This window comes from Piliocolobus tephrosceles, chromosome 14 (genome assembly GCF_002776525.5).
Source record: "Piliocolobus tephrosceles isolate RC106 chromosome 14, ASM277652v3, whole genome shotgun sequence".
NCBI lineage: Eukaryota > Metazoa > Chordata > Mammalia > Primates > Cercopithecidae > Piliocolobus > Piliocolobus tephrosceles.
In genome coordinates this window covers 47560433-47581208 of record NC_045447.1, presented here as the reverse complement: position 1 = coordinate 47581208, position 20776 = coordinate 47560433, and the positions used below count along the sequence as shown (strand labels likewise).

Genomic DNA, 20776 nt, shown 5'->3' with positions numbered 1-20776 from the left:
TTGGGAGGCCAAGGTGGGTGGATCATTTGTAGTCAGGAGTTTGAGACCAGCCTAGCCAACATGGTGAAACCCCATCTCTACTAAAAATACAAAAAATTGGGTGTGGTGGCACACACCAGCTACTCGGGAGTCTGAGGCAGGAGAATCGCTTGAACCTGGGAGGCAGGGGTTGCAGTGAACCGAGATCATGCCACTGCCCTCCAGTCTGGGCAATAGAGCCAGACTCTGTCTCAAAAAAACAAAACAAAACAAAACAAAAAAAGGCAGGTAAGGCAGGTAAAGGGGTATTCCATACAGGGAGACAGAATGCACAGAAGAGTTAAAAAAAAAAAAAAAGTGAAAGATGCAAGATGCTTGTAGCTGGAACTCTGTGAGCAAGTGGTAAATGGTATTGCAGTGGAGCTGAACCAGTAAGCACCAGTAAGCAGCATCTTTAATGCAAGGAATGAAGTGCAATGAGAACATACTGCAGGGTTTTTGTTGTTTTTGTTTTTTTATTTTTTTATTTTTTTATTTTTATTTTTATTTTTTTTGAGATGGAGTCTCGCTCTGTCGCCCAGGCTGGAGTGCAGTGGTGGGATCTAGGCTCACTACAAGCTCCACCTCCGAGGTTCACACCATTCTCCCACCTCAGTCTCCCGAGTAGCTGGGACTACAGGCACCCACCACCACGCCTAGCTAATTTTGTTTCTGTATTTTTAGTAGAGAAGGGGTTTCACCGTGTTAGCCAGGATGGTCTTGATCTCGTGATCCGCCCATCTCCGCCTCTCAAAGTGCTGGGATTACAGGCGTGAGCCACCGCGCCCAGAGATACTGCAGGGTTTCAAGCAAGAAATAACATAATCTGATTACATTTTTTAAAAACCTCTCTGGCTCCTATCCAGAATGAGATCAGTTGGGAGGTGACTCAAGTAAGATGATGAGAGGCATAGATAAGGACATTGTGGCAGAGAGTGTAAGAAGTTAATTGAGATATGTTTTAGAGATAGGATTGAGTGGCTGGCAGAGGAAAGGAATAAGAAAAAATTGAGGATAAATTCCAGGTATCTGGTTTGAGCAACTGGGAGAATGGTAGTACCATGACTAAAGTGGAGAATATGGCTTTAGAGCTTATCACATTCTAGTGCGGGAGACAGACAGAAAAGTAGATGTTATATAGTAATAAGTGCAGTGAGGAGAAATAAAGTAGAGTAAAGGAATAAGGAGTAATGGGGCTGCTTATATTAGATGAGTTGGTCAGATCACCATGTAAACAAGCTCAGGCCAATGTGCTGGAGGATGAGAAAACACATAGAGCCCAGTAATCCCAGCTGAAGCCTTAGATCAGCCGACCCACAAATTGACTGAAGACACACAAGAATGCCAGTCAAGACTAACTTGGCAGGCAGTATCTCTAAGAACTACTATGATGCAGATATTGGTTTTGGTAAACAGGCAGGGTTTGTGTTTGAGCCTGTGCTGATCATAACTGCCCAGCCAGTCACTCAATCCTATCTCTAAAATATATGGGTGGTAGAGAGAAATAGGAGGCTTGAGGAGAAAAAGGTGTAAAACAGCCATTATGTGAAATACAATGAGCAAGAATACTACAAAAACTTGCCCTCTAATGTTGTACAGCATAGGAAGCTGATATACACCAATCTGCACAGTTACCAGTTACTGATTTCCTTCACGATACTTAGCAGCATGTGTGTAGGCACAACTGAAGAAATGGGTTCATCCAGACTGAGATCTTGCTGGGTAAAGTGTTAGCCAACTACAGCTTGCATGCCAAATCTGGCACGTCTTGTTTTTGTACAGACCAAAAGCTAAAAATTGTTTTAACATTTAAAAAGTGTTGTAGGCCAGGCATGGTGGCTCACACCTGTAAACCCAGCACTTTGGGAGGCCAAGGTGGGAGGACTGTTTGAACCCAGGAGTCTGAGACCATGCTGGGCAACAAAGCAAAGCTCCACCTCAATTTGAAAAAAAGTGTAGAAAAAAACAAAGATTATGTGACACAGCCTGTGCATGGCCCTAGAGGAAACGTTTCCCAACTCCTAAAGCAGGTAAACGATGAAAGAAAGAAAGGGCAAGCGAGTTGGAGGGTACTGCAAAGAGAGTTATTAAAACATTGTCTGGAAAATCATAACTGGACATGAAGGAAAGCAAAGGAGAGTGACTGATAGAGTAGAATCTAAAGATGGTCTGCTTCCCGGTCATATATTCTGTCTAAAAATCCTATTAGATTTCCTTGGAGGCAGCCTAACCTGCTCCACCAAAGCAACGGTTTCTAATATAATGATCACATGAGGGTAAGAGTGAGGTGCTCCCAAGAACCTAAAAATAAGATTAACCTCTCAAAAAATCTGTTTATGTTCCATAGTGACGAGGGCACTGTTTTAGATACAGGAGACACAACATAAAATTGAAGAGGCAAATAAAGTATATGGGAAACACTTATTGGCCTCTTTTGAAAGCTTCTTTTCTGTTGCCAGCCAACTTTTCATGTTATGTTCCCTAGCATTCTCACTTACGTCTGCTTCTCTTGCTCTACCTCCTCTCTCTGGAGTATCTCATGCTCCCACAGCCTCAGTACTACTCTGTTTCACAGCAACTCCTAAATCATTTCTCTAGCCCCAATCTTGCCTCCAAGATTCACACTCCAATTTTCAGATTCCCACTGGAAATTTTCCTCCATGATGAGTATCTTTTATTTCATCTGTGATGGTGGGAATGTTGTATACCTCTACTGACCAGTGCGGTAGCCACTTGCCTCAAGTGGCTGTTTAAATACTTAAAACTAAATAAAATTTAAAGTTCAACTCCTAGATTTTACCAGCCACATTTTAAGTACTCGATATCAACATGGGGCTAGCAGCTACTATAGCACAACTCTAGGCTGCTTAGTTTCAAACTGAACTCATTTTCCTCCCCAGACGATTCCTATTCCTGTATTTCTCACCATAGATACTGGTATCACCAGCATCTAACTCTCATTTGGGGGGGGGGGGGAAGGTCTGGTCATCCCAGACTTTTCCCTCTCCTTCACAGCCCATCTCCATCTAAATTGTACCTAAATATTGTCTCGTGTACCTCAGAAATCTCCAATCTAGCCCCTTCTCTGGATCCTTATTATCCCTGTTCTTGTACAGGCCCTTCTGATATCTGGTTTGAGCTACTTTTCAGAGCTTTTTTTTTCCCCCCCTTTTTTTGTGTGTGAGACCCTGTCTGGAGTGCAGTGGCCCTCAAGTAAGATGATGAGAGGCATAGATAAGGACATTGTGGCAGAGAGTGTAAGAAGTTAATTGAGATATATTTTAGAGATAGGAAATATATCTCTACTACTTGAAGCTACTGCAGCTTCAAACTCCTGGGTTCAAGTGATCCTCCTGCCTCAGCCTCCCAAAGTGCTGGGACTGCAGGCATGAACCACTGCGTCAAGACAAGAACTTCTTAAAGTCGTTTTCTGAGGCTTTCCCTACTCCAAACCTTATGCTACATTACTGCTAGTTGTTTCTTAAGAACAAATCTGATTGTTCCATTCCTACCTTCTTTAAGATTCCTGTTGGTTCCATCCTATTCATCCTTATACCCCTAGCATTTAGAATACTCTTGGACTCTATGTACTCAATGCCTGATGAATAAATGAGTTTTACAGATAGAAAAGCAAAGGGATATCCCCTTGTCCGAGAACTATTTACCTATTTACAGTGCAAATAGTCATGCAGATAAGCTGGAACCAGCCTACTCCAAGCAAATTGTACAAGATGCCTAACTTTGCCCCCTTGTGTCTATATAAATTATATTACCCAATGTTCTGGAGCAACCACAGTTACGGATTCTACAGGTAGGAATTTGGCTTCAGAGCTTAGCCTAATTTGAACTCCGTTTCCTTGCCTCTTGCTTTCTTCAAGGACAGATACAATGGTATTTACCATCACCCAGTATCTTCGTAGGTAAAACAAGAAAGAACTTACCAATTTTCGTGACATTGTAACAACTAATCCTACTGTATTTTTAAAAATGGCCATATCCCACAGTTTTCTAATAACTAAGTGATTTAGGTTTTGACTAAAAACCAAGAATGAGGAAATAATCGTTTATTCAACACATTTTAAATCTTCTCTGCATGCCAGCTGCTGTGGAGGAACACAAATATAGTTAAAGGAAGATATAATCACAACACAACTATTTTCTTCTCCACCCTGTATCTCCTGCCATCACAGAATGTCTTTCTTGTTGAGGATATACCTACAGCCTCGCAGATCATTCTTCTCAATTCCAGTTACCTTCAGCTCCACCTGCTTCAATTTCAGTCACCTACTTCCAACAATACCTACAATTAGGCACTCTCTAAAATATATATATATATATTTTGTCTTTTTACTCCTGCCCTTGTACCTACTGGAACCCCATTGGAAAATGAATCCCTTGATAATCTCTCTGTTCTCCAAGTATATTGGCCATCTCATAGCTTCACTTCCCTCCCTACTCAGCCCAGATAACAAAATGCATCAATGCTGCTACTCTCACCACTCTATCCCTCAACTCCCTTGCCCGTCCTTTTACTGCTGACATCCAGAACATCTAATAAATCCATCCATTTATTCATTCGCTCAGTACAAATACTAAATGAATACTATAGGTCCAACATTAGTTTCTGCTTCTTCCAATGTTGAATGCTGGTGGGACAAAAAGAAGTCAAAAATCATAGTGTCCCACAAATTTAAATATCCCATCTCAGGTGAGGCCTCAACACTAATCAGCGATTCTTAACCTTCTCTTTGTGCCTTTCAAGGGGGGTTTTTCCCACTCCTCTCAAACTCAATCCTACTCATGATCCAACATTCTCAGAAGATGGCATTCTTTCTATTTCATAGATAAAGGAGAGGCTTTAGGGCATATATTACCTCATCTTAATCCATCTACCCACAAACATTTTTTTTTCTGTTTTTACCTCCTGCCGTTTTATAGTAAGACTTGCCTTTGTTGTCCATTGCTAATTTCATTTATCTGTGCTCTGGACCATCTTTCCCATTCAGGAACTTTGTTTCATTAGTCAACCTTTCCTTCTCAAGGGGCTCTCTCCCAAAAAAGGCTCCTCTCTCCCTCCCATTAAGTTTCAAAACAAACACAAAGCAAACTCTTTGGATTTTATACCCCTCTAAACTCTATACTCTTCTAAATGGTGCATCCACACTGAATGCTGAGGAAATCAAGAGTTTTGATAAAGGGAAACCCCTCCCTCTCCACTTCCCATTCCTCACCCCTGTTGGTGGGAATACTGGGAGTGGCAACAGCCTAAACCAGATCACACTTGGGTTCCAGCACCCCCAAGTGCCTTCCAAAAATTTTTCTGCATCCAGAAATGTGCTACTGGCTTGCTCAGCATGTCTACATCCTACAGTGGCAGGGGACTGCAATTATTCTTCACAAGGGAAGAATTCCCAGCAAGTTGGGTTGTCAGCTTGCCTCCTGTAAGCCCCTTTAGATTGGCTAGCCTAGAAATTTGGGACTATTGAACTCCATTACTTGGACTAGGAGGTAAAAAGTAGTAACAAATTTTCGGGTTGTGAACCTCAGAATCATGATCATGAGTAAGCAAGCATGAATGGTTTAGTTACATTTCCTTACACAGATTAAATGACAAAGTCACTACACTGAGAACCTGAGGTAATATAAAATGGCATGGACACTGAATTCAAATGAACATATTAAAAGAATATACTATTATTCTAAAAGTTTATAGATAGTGGAGCTTCTTGAAAGCAGGCCTGAGCCCATTTTCAAATTTTCCAGGTCTCATTCATTCACCCAGTGTTTTAAGCATGTCGGTTGTCAAGCAGTGAAACAATCTAGCAATACACTGATACAGTTTCACAGAACTTTCAGACTGGTGGGAGATAAGACATTTAGTAATCAACTGCTAATTGTGATGAGTGGTCTGAAAGAGCCTGGAGTCGTTTGAAGCAGTTGTGGGGAGATGGGAAGAGGGCACACTTTTAACAAATCTAGTTTAGCCACGGTGGAGTTCAGTTTCCAGCAGAAGAAAACTGCCACGAATTAAAGCTCTCATGTAGTACAGAGCAGCACCGCCATAGCCCTGGAGCAGCCTAGCGTGGCATGAGCCCAAATGAAGTGACAGAAATGCTGAAGATGGCCTAGAGCCTAACTAGGCAGAAATCTATAAACCATATCACGCTGTTGGATTTTTTGTCTGCTTTTAATATCCTAAGAAAATAGGAAGCTACTGAAGGATTTTAAGAAACAGATTTTAAGAAATTTTCATTTCATCATCAGGGCACAGATCAGCAGGGCACGGTGGCTCATGCCTGTAATCCCAGCACTTTGGGAGGCAAAAGCGGGCAGATCACCTGAGGTCAGGAATTCGAGACCAGCCTGGCCAACATAGTGAAACCCCATCTCTACTAAAAATACAAAAACTAGCTGGGCGTGGTGACGGGCACCTGTAATACCAGCTACTCAGGAAGCTGAGATAGGAGAATCGCTTGAACTAGGAGGGGGTGGTTGCATTGCAGTGAGCCGAGATCGTGCCAATGTACTCCAGCCTGGGTGACAGAGCGAGACTGTCTCAAGAGAAAAAAAAATATTTTCAGTGCTGCATCACAAATGGATGGGGGGAGGAGTGAGTGTAGACCAACAATGAATCCACGATGACCCATTATGGTAGCAGAGATGAGAGACCTTGGCTACCCAGATTGGATGTGGATGGTATAGACACAATAGAAGCATCATAAAAATCATTAGTGCCAAGGATTTGGCAGCTGAATGAGGGGGGCTGAAGGGCAGGGATGAATCAAGACTTGGCAATTTTTGGCTTCAACACTCAAAAGGATGATGGTGCCATGTATTGTTTTCATTAAATATTTAACAGAAAACATGATGTGAAATTACCATGTGGAATTTTTTTTAATACTTAAGAAAAATTACACTAACTACAAAGTAATTTCAAATGTGTATTTCTTGATTAACTATAGTCTTCCCATAATTTCTCAATGTCTGAGCTTACTTAAAAATTGCCAACATCAATTTTAGATTCTCCTTAAACAATTTTCTACTGTCCTTAGGATAAACAGATTCTACACATGGCCTACCAAGACTGTTTCCACCCTCTGTCCTTTGTCTAATCCTGCTGTTAGTTCTTGGAATATACGAGGCTCTTCATCAGCCTTTGAATCCTTTGCCAACAGCAATTCCTCCCCCCAGTTAATGCTGGCTTGTTTTCTAGATCCAACTATTACTTCCAATCATGATTAGGTCCCCATTCACTTCTAAAGGAATTATACTTTCTCCTCAGAGAACATATGATAATGTTATACTTACATAAATATTTGTCTTAACAGTCCATAAGCACCATGAAGGCAAGAAGCATATCTGCTTTGCTCTCTTGATAAAACTTAGTGCAGAACCGCCAGGTGTGGTGGCTCATACCTGTAATCCCAGCACTCTGGGAGGTTGAGGCAGGCGGATCACAGTCAGGAGTTCGAAACCAGTCTGGCCAACATAGTGAAACCCTGCCTCTACTAAAAACACACAAATTAGCCGGGCACGGTGGCGCGTGTCTGTAGCCCCAGCTACTTGGGAGGCTGAGGCAGGAGAATCGCTTAAACCCGGGAGGCAGAGGTTGTGGTGAAGTGAGATTGCACCACTGAACTCCAACCTGGGCAACAGAGCCAGACTCCAACTCAAAAAAACAAAAAGCAAAACTTAGTGCAGAACCTGCCACATAGTAGGCACTGCAATTTCTACTGAATAAAGAATAAATATGGGAGCAAGGCAGAGGCAAACTGAAGGCTGAAATAAGATTCAACTCAAGCTCCACTGTTCAGTGGCAATCCTACATCAGCTTAGATGTAATTTTATCATCCCTAAAACAAGAGAAAACATAACCACTTTATATAAAAGAACTACCAATGTAAAATAAGTATGACAAGGATTTTTCATGTTTATTTAGCAACTTAAATGCTTTTACTGATAAAAAGCAAGTAAGATACTCCTCAAAGAACTAAAATAATTAAAACTATAAAGTATTTGTTCACCTGAAGTTCAGTATTTATGAGATAATTATGCCCTTAGCTACTTTCAAGATTTTAGCTTTACTAAAATAAACTTAAAAAAATACTGCATAGGAAAATGTCTGATTCTTGTTTGAAAGTGTGTTTTATTTTTCTTTTGTTGAATACACATTTGTTTTACTAGCAGTCCAGATGAACAAGTATATAAAGGAAATAGTAAATTTTTATTTTGGCAGAAGATAAACTGTGCACATTAAAATGCCTCAATTTAACCTGAAGAAATGGTTTTGAATCATATAAATTTTTAAGAAAAATAAAGACTGTCCAAAGGGATTCTCCTATCTTATAACACATTTCCAGAATAACTCTCAAAAAAAAAAAATTCAAAAATACTCATTGACTACCTTAAAAATATGTCAATACCGTATGGCTTTATGAAATAACTTCTAAAATTTATATAATTTTTCTTATTTAAAAAGGACCCCAAGTTTTAAATAAACTGCTAGCAGTATCATTTTCTTCACTTAAAAGTGCATATCTTTGAGGGTGGGACATACATTTTGAACAAATAATGATTTTTACAAATTAACACCAAAAAAAAAAAATCACTTAAAATATTGTAAGGAGGAAGAGAGTTTTCACCAAACGTCATCTTTAAATAGACTGCAGTAGATGACATTCTTCCTTTTTTCTTTTTATACCATCAGAATTCTCAATGAAATGCTTTGGCCAGTTTTAAGACATATTACAGTCTCTACCAAGACATACTGACATTAATGATGTCCGTGGAGATGGCAACTGCCTTGATGGCTCAGTCTGAATAGACACAATGTTACTGGGCTGGTTCTCCAAATCAGAAACAAAGGTGCTCTCTTCTCTTACGTTGAGAGTTTGTTCAACTGAAGCTGCTGGAGATGGAATATTATCTACAGTTTTGTTGGCATTACTCAAGTTGTTACTAAGTGTGGCAATATCACACTCCTTGTCCAGCACACCAAATTCATCTTCTATTGTAACTACATCTTTAGTTTCAAATGGTTCCAAGGAAGGAGTCAAAAACTCATTTTGTAGAGGGTCTTGAGGACCACTATTGTCACATTCTGTATCCTCCTTTACTTCAGAATCCTTATCACTGTCACTGTCAATGGTAATTACAACTGGGGAATGTGAAGCATTATCTCCATGGTGTTTCTTATGCTTCTTCTTATGTTTCTTCTTTTTCTTTTTATGGTGTTTAGTTGTATCAGTAGCTTTTCCTTCATAGACTATCTCTACACTTAGGCTCCGGGTCTTCCTTTTTCTCCTTTTGTGTTTTGTCTCTCTATCTGATGATCGGCTGTCCGAAAAGGTATCACTCTCATTTTTGTAGTTTCCATCCAATTTTGATGAAGATTTTTGGTAATGACTGTCCTTTGCTTTAGAAGCAAATTCACGAGATGGCTGAGCCACTTCGTTAGTACCCTCCAAATGCCGTGTTTTGTATTTTCGTTTCCCTCCAGGCTTTTCATTTCTCACTCGGTCAGTCCCGGTAGATGCAGTCCTTGATCTGTTACTAGACAGGCTCCTTGATCTGTGCCTTTCATAGTAGTAATATTTCCTCTCACTGTGATTATTTTTTTTCCTAGCATTTGTTCTTTCAGAAAAGGACTGAACTCTAAATTCTGGACTTGAAGACTGTCTAGAATAATGAGCTCTGGACAGAGTCCTCCTCCTGTAAGATGATTCATACCCATCCCTGTCCTTGTTTCTACTGTAATAAGTATACTCCCATTTGTATCTGCTTCCATAATTATTTCTTAAATAATAACGATCTCTATTTCTGCTCCGTGATCTTCTTTTACCATGATCACTGCTACGAGACCTTGATCTGCTTGTGCTTTCACTACTTAGAGACAGAGTTTGGCTTCTTCTGGACCAACTGCTATCTCTAGTTCTTGATCTCTTTTTGTCTCTTCTCCCTCTAGGTCTGCTACTTTCCCTACTTCTGGATCGTTTACTTTTCATCCTTTTCTTCCCATGATGCTTTCTATGATTCTTCTGATCATGCCCACTTCTACTCTGAGAACGTGAATCTGAACTTCTTGATCTTCCCCTCTTTCTGTGTCTATGATTATATGGAGAATATACTCTGTCTCCTCTTACAGATGAGCTCAGGTTTCTGGGAGATGACAATGATGTAGATCGTTTCTCTTCCTTCTTTGATTTGATTCTTGCACTAGAATCACAATGACCTTTATTTATTTCTTCATCCTTTCCAAGGACAGAGTGTGGAGATGAGCATCTACTAACATCGCTATCACCAGAACTGTAAGATTGCTCCTGTTCTTGTGTCTTCACTGTCTCCATTTTCTCATAAGAACCTAAGTCCTCAGAATCAGAGGACAGTTCAACAAGTTCTGGGGTCCTCTCAGCTAGTGGTTTAACAAACCCAACAATGACACAAGTATCTGAAGAATCATCACTGTCATTATTTAGGTCCTTATTGGTTTGTACTCCTTGTGTCTGAAACGTGGCTCCTGTGACAAGTTCTTCATCTGAACTGTCAGAAGTATTTAAAAGAGAAGACATAGTAACGTGTACCTGCTCTGAGCTTGAGTAAGATGGTCCTGGAGTTTCATCATCCCATGGTGCCTGACTAACAGTGGCTACATTAATATCCAGCTCTTGGGTCTCAGCCTCATCTGGAGATATTGTTATGACTGAAGAATCAGAATGGCTGCCTTCTTCATATGAAGGAGCAGGGCAATCATAATTGGCATGCTGGTCAAAGGCTGCCATGTTAAAAGGAGATCGGGCAAAACTGATAAATTCATGTATAAAATGTTCAGTTCGATTAAGTAAAAATGGTCTTAAATCAGACACAAATGCCTGACTCTCCAAGTCATAGCGAGTAACATTACTCATGATAATATGCTGGACAATATTCACTAAAGATCCATGAGCTCCAAAAAGAACTGTAAGTTCACGTTTTAACCAGGGGACTAATCTGTGAAGGCAAGCTGGATTTCTACGGAAAAATTCAGCTGAAATATCCCTGTAGCGGCCACCATCTTCAATATTTCTAACTCGAGCACCAGCACGATAGAGAGTTCGTCTAAAATTAATAATATCTTGTTCTTGAATTTTCCGCAAAGATCTTTCATCTGCGGTAGTTGGCCTTCTTACTGCAATTTGTCTCATAAATTGAGGAATTTCAGCATCTCTAGGTCTTGTTGAAATGCCTAACCCTTCAAATAGTACTCCACTCTCTGGTGGAGTTGTTGTTCTTCTGTTCACAGGACCACTAGGTGAATACACAGAAGCATTTCGTTCCCTTGTCAGAGTTGTACGGTAGCGAAATCGTCGATCAGGGGTGACAAAAGAACCATTATACGAAGGCCTTAGGACATACTCCTTGAAGTCATCTTCCGCCCTCACAGAATGGAAAATAGAATCAAAGGGCTGTTTACATAGTGGACATTCAGCTTTGTTTTTTGACCACTCCTGTACACAGCGAAAACAGAACTTATGTAAGCAGCGATCTAAGTAAGACACATTATCAAATCTATCCAAGCATATAGGACACTTAGAATCAGGAGATGCATCAGCTGGTACTGTCTGTTGCAATTTGCTAGTGCCAGCTTTAGGTGAAAAGTTGTCCATTTTAAATTCCTTAGCAGCTGATGCCATTATCTGTAAAAGGGAAAGAAATATATCAGTAACCTGAAAACAGACGAATGACTAAATAGTCTCAACAAAAATGCAAATAAAGACCTTGAAACATATTTTGGTGAAAATACTTAAGTGACCCATTACTTCTGTTGTATTATAAAGGGGCAGTATAGCATAGTAATATAGTGCTTAAAGCATAAGCTCTGAAGTCAGATTTCCTAAGACTGAATCCTGGTTCCACACTACCAGCGTGATTATGTGCCAGTTAGTTATCTCTTGTGCTTTAATTTCATCTGCAGGTCAGTGATAACAGAATCTGCCTCACAGGGTTTGTGAAGATGTAAAAAGCCCTTAGAAAAGGCACCTGGTACATAGTAAAGTTCTCAAATATTATGTAACACTCTATTAATCTTTTCAAAACTAATTTGAGAAATATCTGACATAGACAAAAAAAAAGTACCAAATACCCATGTATCCACCATTTATCTTATGCCCCTTATCTTCCCCTCCTATCACTCTCTAGAAAACAAAAAACAAAAACACCACAGTCCTCAGTTGATGCTATCTCTATGCATGGTTTTATACCTTTCATATACATATGCCACTAACAATACAGACTACTGATTTATCTGTGATAGTTATTTTATATGTAGTTTTCTAAAACAACTTTGGTAAGATATAACTTACATACCAGAAACTTTACCTGTTTAAACCAATCCTATGGTTTTTAGTGAAAGATTCTTTTTTCAACCTTAGACAGCTAATCTTAAAAAAGCACAGGAAACTTTTAGTGAAGATTAAATAATAAATGAAAAAGCAGCCAAGAGGCAGTGCCTGGCTCACAGTAGGTGCTGAGTAAATATTAGCTGTTATTATTACTACACTGTATTACTGTTATTACTACACTATTATATTCAGTTTATCTCTCATTCCTTTCAGCATTCCCAGTAAGCCTTCCTTTAGCTTTTTTTCTTTAATCCAAAAGTCAGGCCACAAAATATCTTGAAATCATGTTTTTGGTCCCCTTCCCTATTATCCTTTCCCATAAGGATGACTAGAGTATTAAAGATTAGTTTGTTTTATTAGTTTACATTGGCTTAAAATTTTGCTAGAGCTGAAATCTAGTATGCATTTTAGCTTTATCTCATAAACCCCAAAGCTGCATTTTATACTAACCATTTTGAATATATTGACTATTGGGGGGCCAGGCGCAGTGGCTCATGCCTATAATCCAGAACTTTGGGAGGCCAAGGCCGGCAGATCACCTGACGTCAGGAGTTCAAGACCAGCCTGGCCAACGTGGTGAAACCCCGTCTCTATTAAGAATACAAAAATTAGCCGGGCATGGTGGCAGGCACCTGTAATCCCAGCTACTTGGGAGGCTGAGACAGGAGAATCGCTTGAGCCCGGGAGGCAGAGGTTGCAGTGAGCCGAGATTGCGCTATTGCGCTCTAGCCTGGGTGACAAGAGTGAAACTCCGTCTCAAAACAAACAAACAACAACAAAAAACTACTAGGCCCTTTGTTTCCCAGGGCCTAATATTCATCTTCCTCCACCTCCTTTATCACAGGAAGTTCCATCACTAGTCAACTGGGGTCAAATTAATCAAATAACAGAATGGTAATTTTCTAAAGAGACTCATTGGCCTTAACAAACTATAAGAAAAACCAATAAAACCCACAACGAAAACTCATGACTGTGAAATACAAGTATTCCACCATAGTTTTCCTATTAAACTTGCTCACTTTAGGGCATCTTGGCTTTCTCAGAACCATAACTTAATAGAGAATCAATTAATGCTAAACAAGTCTTTCTTCAGGGGTTCAGGTATTTCTAGTCTTCTATTTACTGGACTGAAAATGCAAAAAATCATCACTGTCCTGGAAGGTCTGGAAAAGCAGAATTATAAATACATCATACTGCTTTTTTGTTCATAAGCACTCTAAAACCCTAATACTGCACAATCTTCTCAGTATTTCCCTCTACTTTTAACATTTTTTAATCTGCCCACTCAGGAAATTTAAAGAAACACACACATAAAAATAAAAACCTTTCAGTTCAGAGACTGTGTGTGTGGTGGAGGGAAGGGATAGAGAAAAGTTGGGAGGGAATCAAAGAGGTTATCAAAAGATCTGGACTGAAGACCAGGCTTCACCTAGAACGAGCTCTAGTTAATGTGAAGAAAACCACATTACTCTAGACTTTAGTTTTCTCTATATAATGAAGGGATTACTGGACTTGGAAAAAATATCTGTGAATTCCAAGTTAATACATGTTATCTTCACTTAGTTCTTTGAAATAGAATTTTAGTGTTTTCTGAACACTTCCATTTCACATAAAAATTACAGCTGAAAATGAATGTATTAAAGGGATTTATTAGGTAGTAAACTTGAAGTTCAAATAAAATAAAATCTCAACAAAGTACGATTTAAAAAAAAAATGAAACCTTACCCTTCCCTTCTGTAGTTTTATAAGCCTGTTAACCACTTTGACAGTAAAAGGTGAATGAATGACTGGTAATGTCCTCCACAATAGGTTAAAAAAAACAAGCAAACAAATTAGAACTCATTCTTATATTTCTACACAGGAATCATTAGCTGAAAAAGAATAATCTTAGCCAGGCATGATGGGAACACCTGTAGTCCCAGTTATTCAGGAGGCTGAGGCAGGAGGATTAACTGAGCCTGGGAGGTCCAAGCTGCAGTGAGCCATAATTGCACCACTGCACTCCAGCCTAGGCGACAGAATGAGACCTCGTTTCAAAATAAACAAACAGTCTTCATCAGAAACACCAAAGAGGCGGGGCACGGTGGCTCACGCCTGTAATCCCATCACTTTGGAAAGCCAAGGCAGAAGACACTTGAGGCCAGGAATCTGAGACAGCCTAGGCAACAAAGTGAGATCCAGTCTCTATTTTAAAAAATAAAAAGAAACATCAAACAATTGGAATGCATGTAAATCATCAAATAACTAGCTCTTCAAAATCATCACTAAATACTAAATTAAAATGTTTTTTAAAACGCAAATAAGGCCGGACGCGGTGGCTCAAGCCTGAAATCCCAGCACTTTGGGAGGCCGAGACGGGTGGATCACGAGGTCAGGAGATCGAGACCACCCTGGTCTACACGGTGAAACCCCGTCTCTACTAAAAAATATAAAAAACTAGCCGGGCGAGATGGCGGGCGCCTGTAGTCCCAGCTACTCGGGAGGCTGAGGCAGGAGAATGGCGTGAACCCGGGAGGCGGAGCTTGCAGTGAGCTGAGATCCCGCCACTGCACTCCAGCCTGGGCGACAGAGCTAGACTCTGTCTCAAAAAAAAAAAAAAAAAAAAAAAACATAAAACGCAAATAAAGTCGAACTATGACCCAGCAATTACACACCTAGATATACCCAAGGGAAATGAAAACTTGTCCACACAAAAAACTGTATATGAATATTCACAGCAACTTTAGTCATAATACCTCAAAAGGAGAAACTCAAATACCCACCAATTGATTAACAGATTAATAAAATGCGGTCTTTCCAATGGAATTTTATGGCAATAGAAAGGAACAAAGTACTGGTACCATGTTGTAACATGGATGAATCTTTTTATTATGCTAAATGAATGAAAAAAAATTCACAAGAATCCACATATTGTATGATACATTTTATATGAAATGTCCAGAATAGGCAAATCTATAGAGATGAAATGAGGCTGGTGGCTGCTGCTGGGGCAGTGATGAGGTTTATTTCTGGGATGACGAAAATGTTCTACAATTAGATTATTGTAATGGTTGTACAACTCTGTAAATATACTAAAAATAATTGACTTACAAACTTTAAACGGGTGAATTTTATGGATGGAATGTAATCTTTTTTTTTTTTTTTTTGAGACAGAGTCTTGCTCTGTCACCCAGGCTGCAGTACAGTGGTGCGATCTCGGCTCACTGCAAGCTCCGCCTCCCGGGTTCACGCCCTTCTCCTGCCTCAGCCTCCCCAGTAGCTGGATTACAGGCACCTGCCACCACGCCTGCCTAATTTTTTTGTATTTTTAGTAGAGACGGGGTTTCACGGTGTTAGCCAAGATGGTCTCGATCTCCTGACCTCCTGATCCGCCCGTCTCGGCCTCCCAAAGTGCTGGGATTACAGGCGTGAGCCACCGTGACTGGCCCGGAATGTAATCTTAACAAAGCTGTTTAAAAATACAAATTAAGGCATAAAAACTGGGATGACTAGATACAGATTAAGAGTGGTTGATTTGCTGGCCGGGCGCGAGGCCAGCAGATCACCTGAGGTCCGCAGTTCGAGACCAGCCTGACCAACATGGAGAAACCCCATCTCTACTAAAAATACAAATATTAGCCAGGCGTGGTGGCCGCATGCCTGGAATCCCAGCTACTCAGGAGGCTGAAGCAGGAGAATCGCTTGAACCCGGAGGCAGAGGTTGTGGTGAGCCGAGATTGTGCCACTGCACTCCAGCCTGGGCAGTAAGAGCGAAACTCTGCCTCACACACACAAGAGTGGTTGATTTCCAGGAGAGGTTCTGGATTTAAGTAGCAAAGGTAGACCCGATGAAAAACACAGTGCTTCAGGTTCTGTAAGAAGCCTGTGTAAAGGTTTCTCCATCCTAGCACTCTAGGAATTAGGACTATTCATTTCCTCACAGGAGACAATCAGTTCTTCCAGTCGCACTTTCTAAACCGTCTCCCAAATCCTAAATGAAGTTCACCATCTTTAGTATAAACTGATTAAGCCAAAACTTCCCTTTCCCAAATCCTCAAATCTGGTTTTAACAAGGGTAAGAACCCTTCATGTCACAATTCAGGGAAATTTTAGATAATTAATACGGACACACATCTAGGGAAAATGGATGGGGGAGATAAAGAATCAGGAAGCTCGAATCTACATTTCAGGAGACTGGATATATGAAAAACTGCACAATGATATAAACGAAGTAGAACTGCTCTGTGGAATTAAAGTCAGACTTATTACGAAAGTCATCTATGGCATACGCTGTATATAAAATTTAATCATCTGCTGATTACATTTGCAGGAGTGATGTTAATTCTGACGCAGAGCCAAGCCTGAGAATCACCACCACTTATCAGGTGTGTGATCTGGAGGAAGTTATTTCTCAAAATCTCACGTTTTCTCAGTTCTAAAATGGAACTGAAAAGGTGGTTGTGTGACGGAACATATTTCATGAAAACCCTTAGCACAGTGCTTGATGCACAGTAAAAGAACTCAACACTGTTCTCTATGTTACGTGAACACGAAGTGAATTTTGGTAGCTCATCACCCATAACTGATTATAAGGGCCCAGACAGAGGATAGTCTGTAACAACAAAACCATCATCATACTTAATATAATTATTATACTTAATATTTCTCGGCAAAGTGACTAAACAGGGTTCACGAGTAGATGAAACAGATCATCCAAGTATTAAAAATAAACTGGTTCCTACCTCTTGCCACCTTAAAGAAATCACTGTACCTCTCTGAACTGCATTTTAATCAATTCCAAAAGAAGATACAAAAGTTATGGGATCTACTGACCAGATCCTATCAAATTTAATTCCAATTCCTGCAATAAGAATTGGTTGGGAACCGTTCCCCTCTAAAACCACTCATTCCAGATAAGCACGATTGATTTTAGCTGATTGTATAGCTTTCTTTGCATTTCATGGACAAAACCCAGAAAGTTCTCAGCACTACTAAAATCTCGGGCAGCTGTTTCTTAATTTATCTTAAATAATCTTGAAAATTACCTATCAAAAGGTCTACTCCGTTTTCCTCTTAAATCACTATGTGGCTCATCTCAGCACTGCCCCCTTCCAGCCTACAATCGGCAACCCATGAGGAAAGCTGCAGTAACTGGATGCATGAACAAGTCACGGGCAATTTCTGCTCAGAATGTTTAACACAGCACAGACGAGTCCAAAAGCCACGGTGATAGTCGTTTGCTTTGGTTCAGAATTGCCAGTAGACAGACCTAAGATAGGCACCATGAGCATTACATAACTACAACGAACTTAAATATTGTTATTCCCATTTTACAGACAGGCTTAGGGGACCTAGGCAAGGTCACATATCCTGTAAGGGTGACGCCACGATTCAGTCTCATCGCTTTTTCGTTTTTCCCTGAGACCAAGCTCTTTCCAGTACACGGGCAGACTCGCGCCCCTCGGGAGCGCTTGTGGGAAGCGCAACCCTCCCCCGCCCGCACCAATCCACAGGTGAGCGCAGAAGCCGCCCGGGGACCCAGGCCCTGGCCCGCCGAGGCCCGGACGGCCCCGCAGGCCAAGACCGCAGCCCTCGGGTCCCGAGGCGCCGCTCCAGGCGGGAGCACCAGCTCATCCGACCCTTCCGACCCCCACGTCCCATTGTTCCGAATCTCACTCACCTCGGAGGATGCCGGCGCAGGCCTGGCTGGCGCGCTCGCCACGAGCTCCCGGCAGCCCAGAAAGCTAGGTCGGTGACGGCAGGATCCGCGAAGGCGTACCCGGCGACTTCTCCGCCTACCCTCCGAAGCGGGAGCAGGCGGGGGCGCTTCACCCTCCTCGCGAGACAGCGGAGACCCCAGCGGCGGCTGCGACCCCTGTGACGCAAAGCGCTCATCACCAATGGCAGTTCGGAAGCAGGGCAGAGAGTGAGACCCACCCACCAGCTCCCGGCGCGTCAAAACACAACACCCGCCTTCGCCACGCATGCGCAGCAGATGGGCGCCGGCCCCGAGGGCGGGGCTCAGCGCCCCTGCCGAAACGCGGCCCCTCCCCCGCCGCTCCAGACCGGGGATGAGGGCAGCGCGACCCTCCCCATCTTGTTACTGGTACTCAGCCGCTGGGGACACTGCCTGAATGTTCGCCCCTAACTTACCCGGAAAACACGAGAACTAGTTCGATGTCGTTTCAACCTCACCAAACTCTGCGGGAACTTACGAAATTGTCTCTAGTGTCTAGATAAGGGAACTGTTTACACGGAGTTGAAGTCTCTCACCTCCTGTTGTACGCCTCCCGGAAGCAACACCGGGAGTCAACGGGATCCAAAACCATAGCCCAACCAGTATCCTATAAAGTCTTCAGAGAGGGATCCCCTCCAGGCTGGGGAGAAACAGGACAACCTAACAAAACAGGGCCTGGACTCTTCCCTAAACAGACCACGTTTTTCTCCGCTCTTCCCCTTCCCACTCACTGAAATCTAGACTAAAACTCTTTTAAGATAACTGCGAGGTATAAAGAACGTCTAGAGCCTAAAGCGGCCAGTTGCCAGATTCTACTCCTCAGGCCTCAAATGTGAGCGTCCCAAACATTCTAGAGCTGAACCTGGTACGCTTGCCAGCCAAACTGCCGTGCTCGGGGCTCAGTATCTCATGCGCGGCCGTTCAAGAACCTCAGACACGCTCAGAAAACACTTGTTGCTTGACTGGTACATTATGGCGGGTAACGCGTCCCACATATTTCTTCTTAGAGATATACATCATGCTATACATTTCTGAAGAACGGCTCGATTTACAGGGGTTCCCACAACGATTTGTCACATATAAAAGAGTGGGTGGTATTTTTACGTCAAAGATGAACAGGCGAACGTTCATCTAAATCGTGTGGTATCAGATGCGGAAAGGCGTGGGGGGGGGGGCCGGGGGAGAAAGCATTAATTCAGCTTTACACTCCGACGTAATATTTAAAACGTGGATTGTTTTTCAAATAAACTTTTAAATGGACACGACAGCACCTTATCCTGCATTAATACTGCATTGCAACTAGAAAGAAAACCAGTGGAGGTACGCCTATCTCCTCTCTCTCTAATTGGCAAAAAAAGAAAAAAAAAAGCAATTTTTAACATTTTCTCGTTTATTCCCCTCTAAAAGGCGGGCAAGGCCCCCGATCACGTGATCCCACCCCCCCCCCCCCCCCCCCCAACTCCGGGCGGAAGAGGCCGGCGACAGCTCTGCACGAAGCGAGTGGGCGGGCGCTCGTGCCCGGCTAAAAGATGGCTGCTGCCGCCGGGCAGCCACCGCCTGGGAGGTTACTGTAAGGCCCGCAACTCCCGCCAGCTCCCGCGGACCGCTGCCGCCTCCTTACCATGAAGCCAGTGAGTCGTCGCACGCTGGACTGGATTTATTCTGTGGTAAGTCCCGGAGCTCGCGGGCGCCCACCGTGTCGACTCACTGGGCCTGCAGGCAGAAAGGCTCTTACTTCTTCAGCACCCAGAAACTCCAAAATCCATTCCTGAATTAAGCATTTCACTCCCTCACCTCGACTCCGCCTCTTCCTGGAGGATACGATCTTCCGCTTCTTACGTAAGGGCAGCTGGGTGTACCCGCCACTGGAACCCCATTTATTCGACTTTGTTATTTTAATTCCCACCTTAGCAATGGCACACGGTAACCTGACGGCGGGGGGAAATATCAGGCACATTTCACACCTCTTTTGGTTTTTGGTTTAGTTGCTGCTTGTCATCGTTTTAATCTCCTGGGGCTGCATCATCTATGCTTCAATGGTGTCTGCAAGACGACAGCTAACGAAGAAATACCCAGACAAAATCTTTGGGACGAATGAAAATTTGTAACTCCTCTGGATTTACTTCTCTGGAAATACAGTTCTTTCCCTCATGCTTAGGTAGATTTAAAAGTAAAATTCATAATGCAAAGTTCCCAAGTTTATTTTTGCATTATCTTTTATAACAAGCACTAGTATGCAAATTTGCAGAAATATCAGGCACATTTCACACTTCTTTTGCAGTTTTTGGTTTACTTGCTGCTTGCCATCATTTTAATCAACTGGGGCTGCATCATCTATGCTTCAATGGTGTCTGCAAGACGACAGCTAAGGAAGAAATACCCAGACAAAATCTTTGGGACGAATGAAAATTTGTAACTCCTCTGGATTTAATTCTTTGAAAATACAGTTCTTTCCCTCATGCTTATGTAGATTTAAAAATAAAATTCATAATGCAAAGTTCCCAAGTTTATTTTTGCATTATCTTTTATAACAAGCACTAATATGCACATTTTTAACTTAGAAATTTGAGTATTTTACATTCTCATGACAAAATTAACAGCAAATAAGCTTTTCAATCAAGTTTCTAAATTCTTTAAAAATGACTCGGAAAGATTTCCTTTTTTT

General features: G+C 41.8%; 2 protein-coding genes across 3 annotated transcripts; one reads left to right on the top strand and one right to left on the bottom strand.

The window, feature by feature from the left end:
- Positions 1-7928: 7928 nt before the first annotated feature.
- On the bottom strand, positions 7929-20411 carry TOPORS (TOP1 binding arginine/serine rich protein). Its single transcript, XM_023203912.3, has 3 exons — positions 19733-20411; positions 18055-18249; positions 7929-11690 (listed from the first exon to the last, which is right to left on the bottom strand). The coding sequence occupies exons 1-3, from the start codon at positions 19733-19735 to the stop codon at positions 8754-8756; spliced, it is 3135 nt and encodes a 1044-aa protein (XP_023059680.2). The 5' UTR covers positions 19736-20411; the 3' UTR covers positions 7929-8753.
- SMIM27 (small integral membrane protein 27) lies at positions 19519-20611 on the top strand. 2 transcript variants are annotated; one of them, XR_002729951.2, is made up of 3 exons: positions 19519-19778; positions 20097-20269; positions 20393-20611. XR_002729951.2 is itself a non-coding variant. In XM_026447147.1 (2 exons), the coding sequence occupies exons 1-2, from the start codon at positions 19734-19736 to the stop codon at positions 20217-20219; spliced, it is 168 nt and encodes a 55-aa protein (XP_026302932.1). In that variant the 5' UTR covers positions 19519-19733; the 3' UTR covers positions 20220-20611. The 2 variants fall into 2 exon arrangements, 1 of the variants encoding a protein (XP_026302932.1); XM_026447147.1 differs by having other exon boundaries at positions 20097-20611.
- Positions 20612-20776: the final 165 nt, after the last annotated feature.

Excerpts from the sequence above, each read along its gene's own strand:
- SMIM27 (XM_026447147.1), top strand. The coding sequence starts at position 19,734 with ATGAAGCCAGTGAGTCGTCGCACGCTGGACTGGATTTATTCTGTG. Across the intron at positions 19,779-20,096 it reads TGGACTGGATTTATTCTGTG|TTGCTGCTTGTCATCGTTTT; the intron begins GTAAGTCCCGGA and ends TTTTTGGTTTAG.
- TOPORS (XM_023203912.3), bottom strand. Across the intron at positions 11,691-18,054 it reads CTGCGCCGGCATCCTCCGAG|ATAATGGCATCAGCTGCTAA; the intron begins GTGAGTGAGATT and ends TCCCTTTTACAG.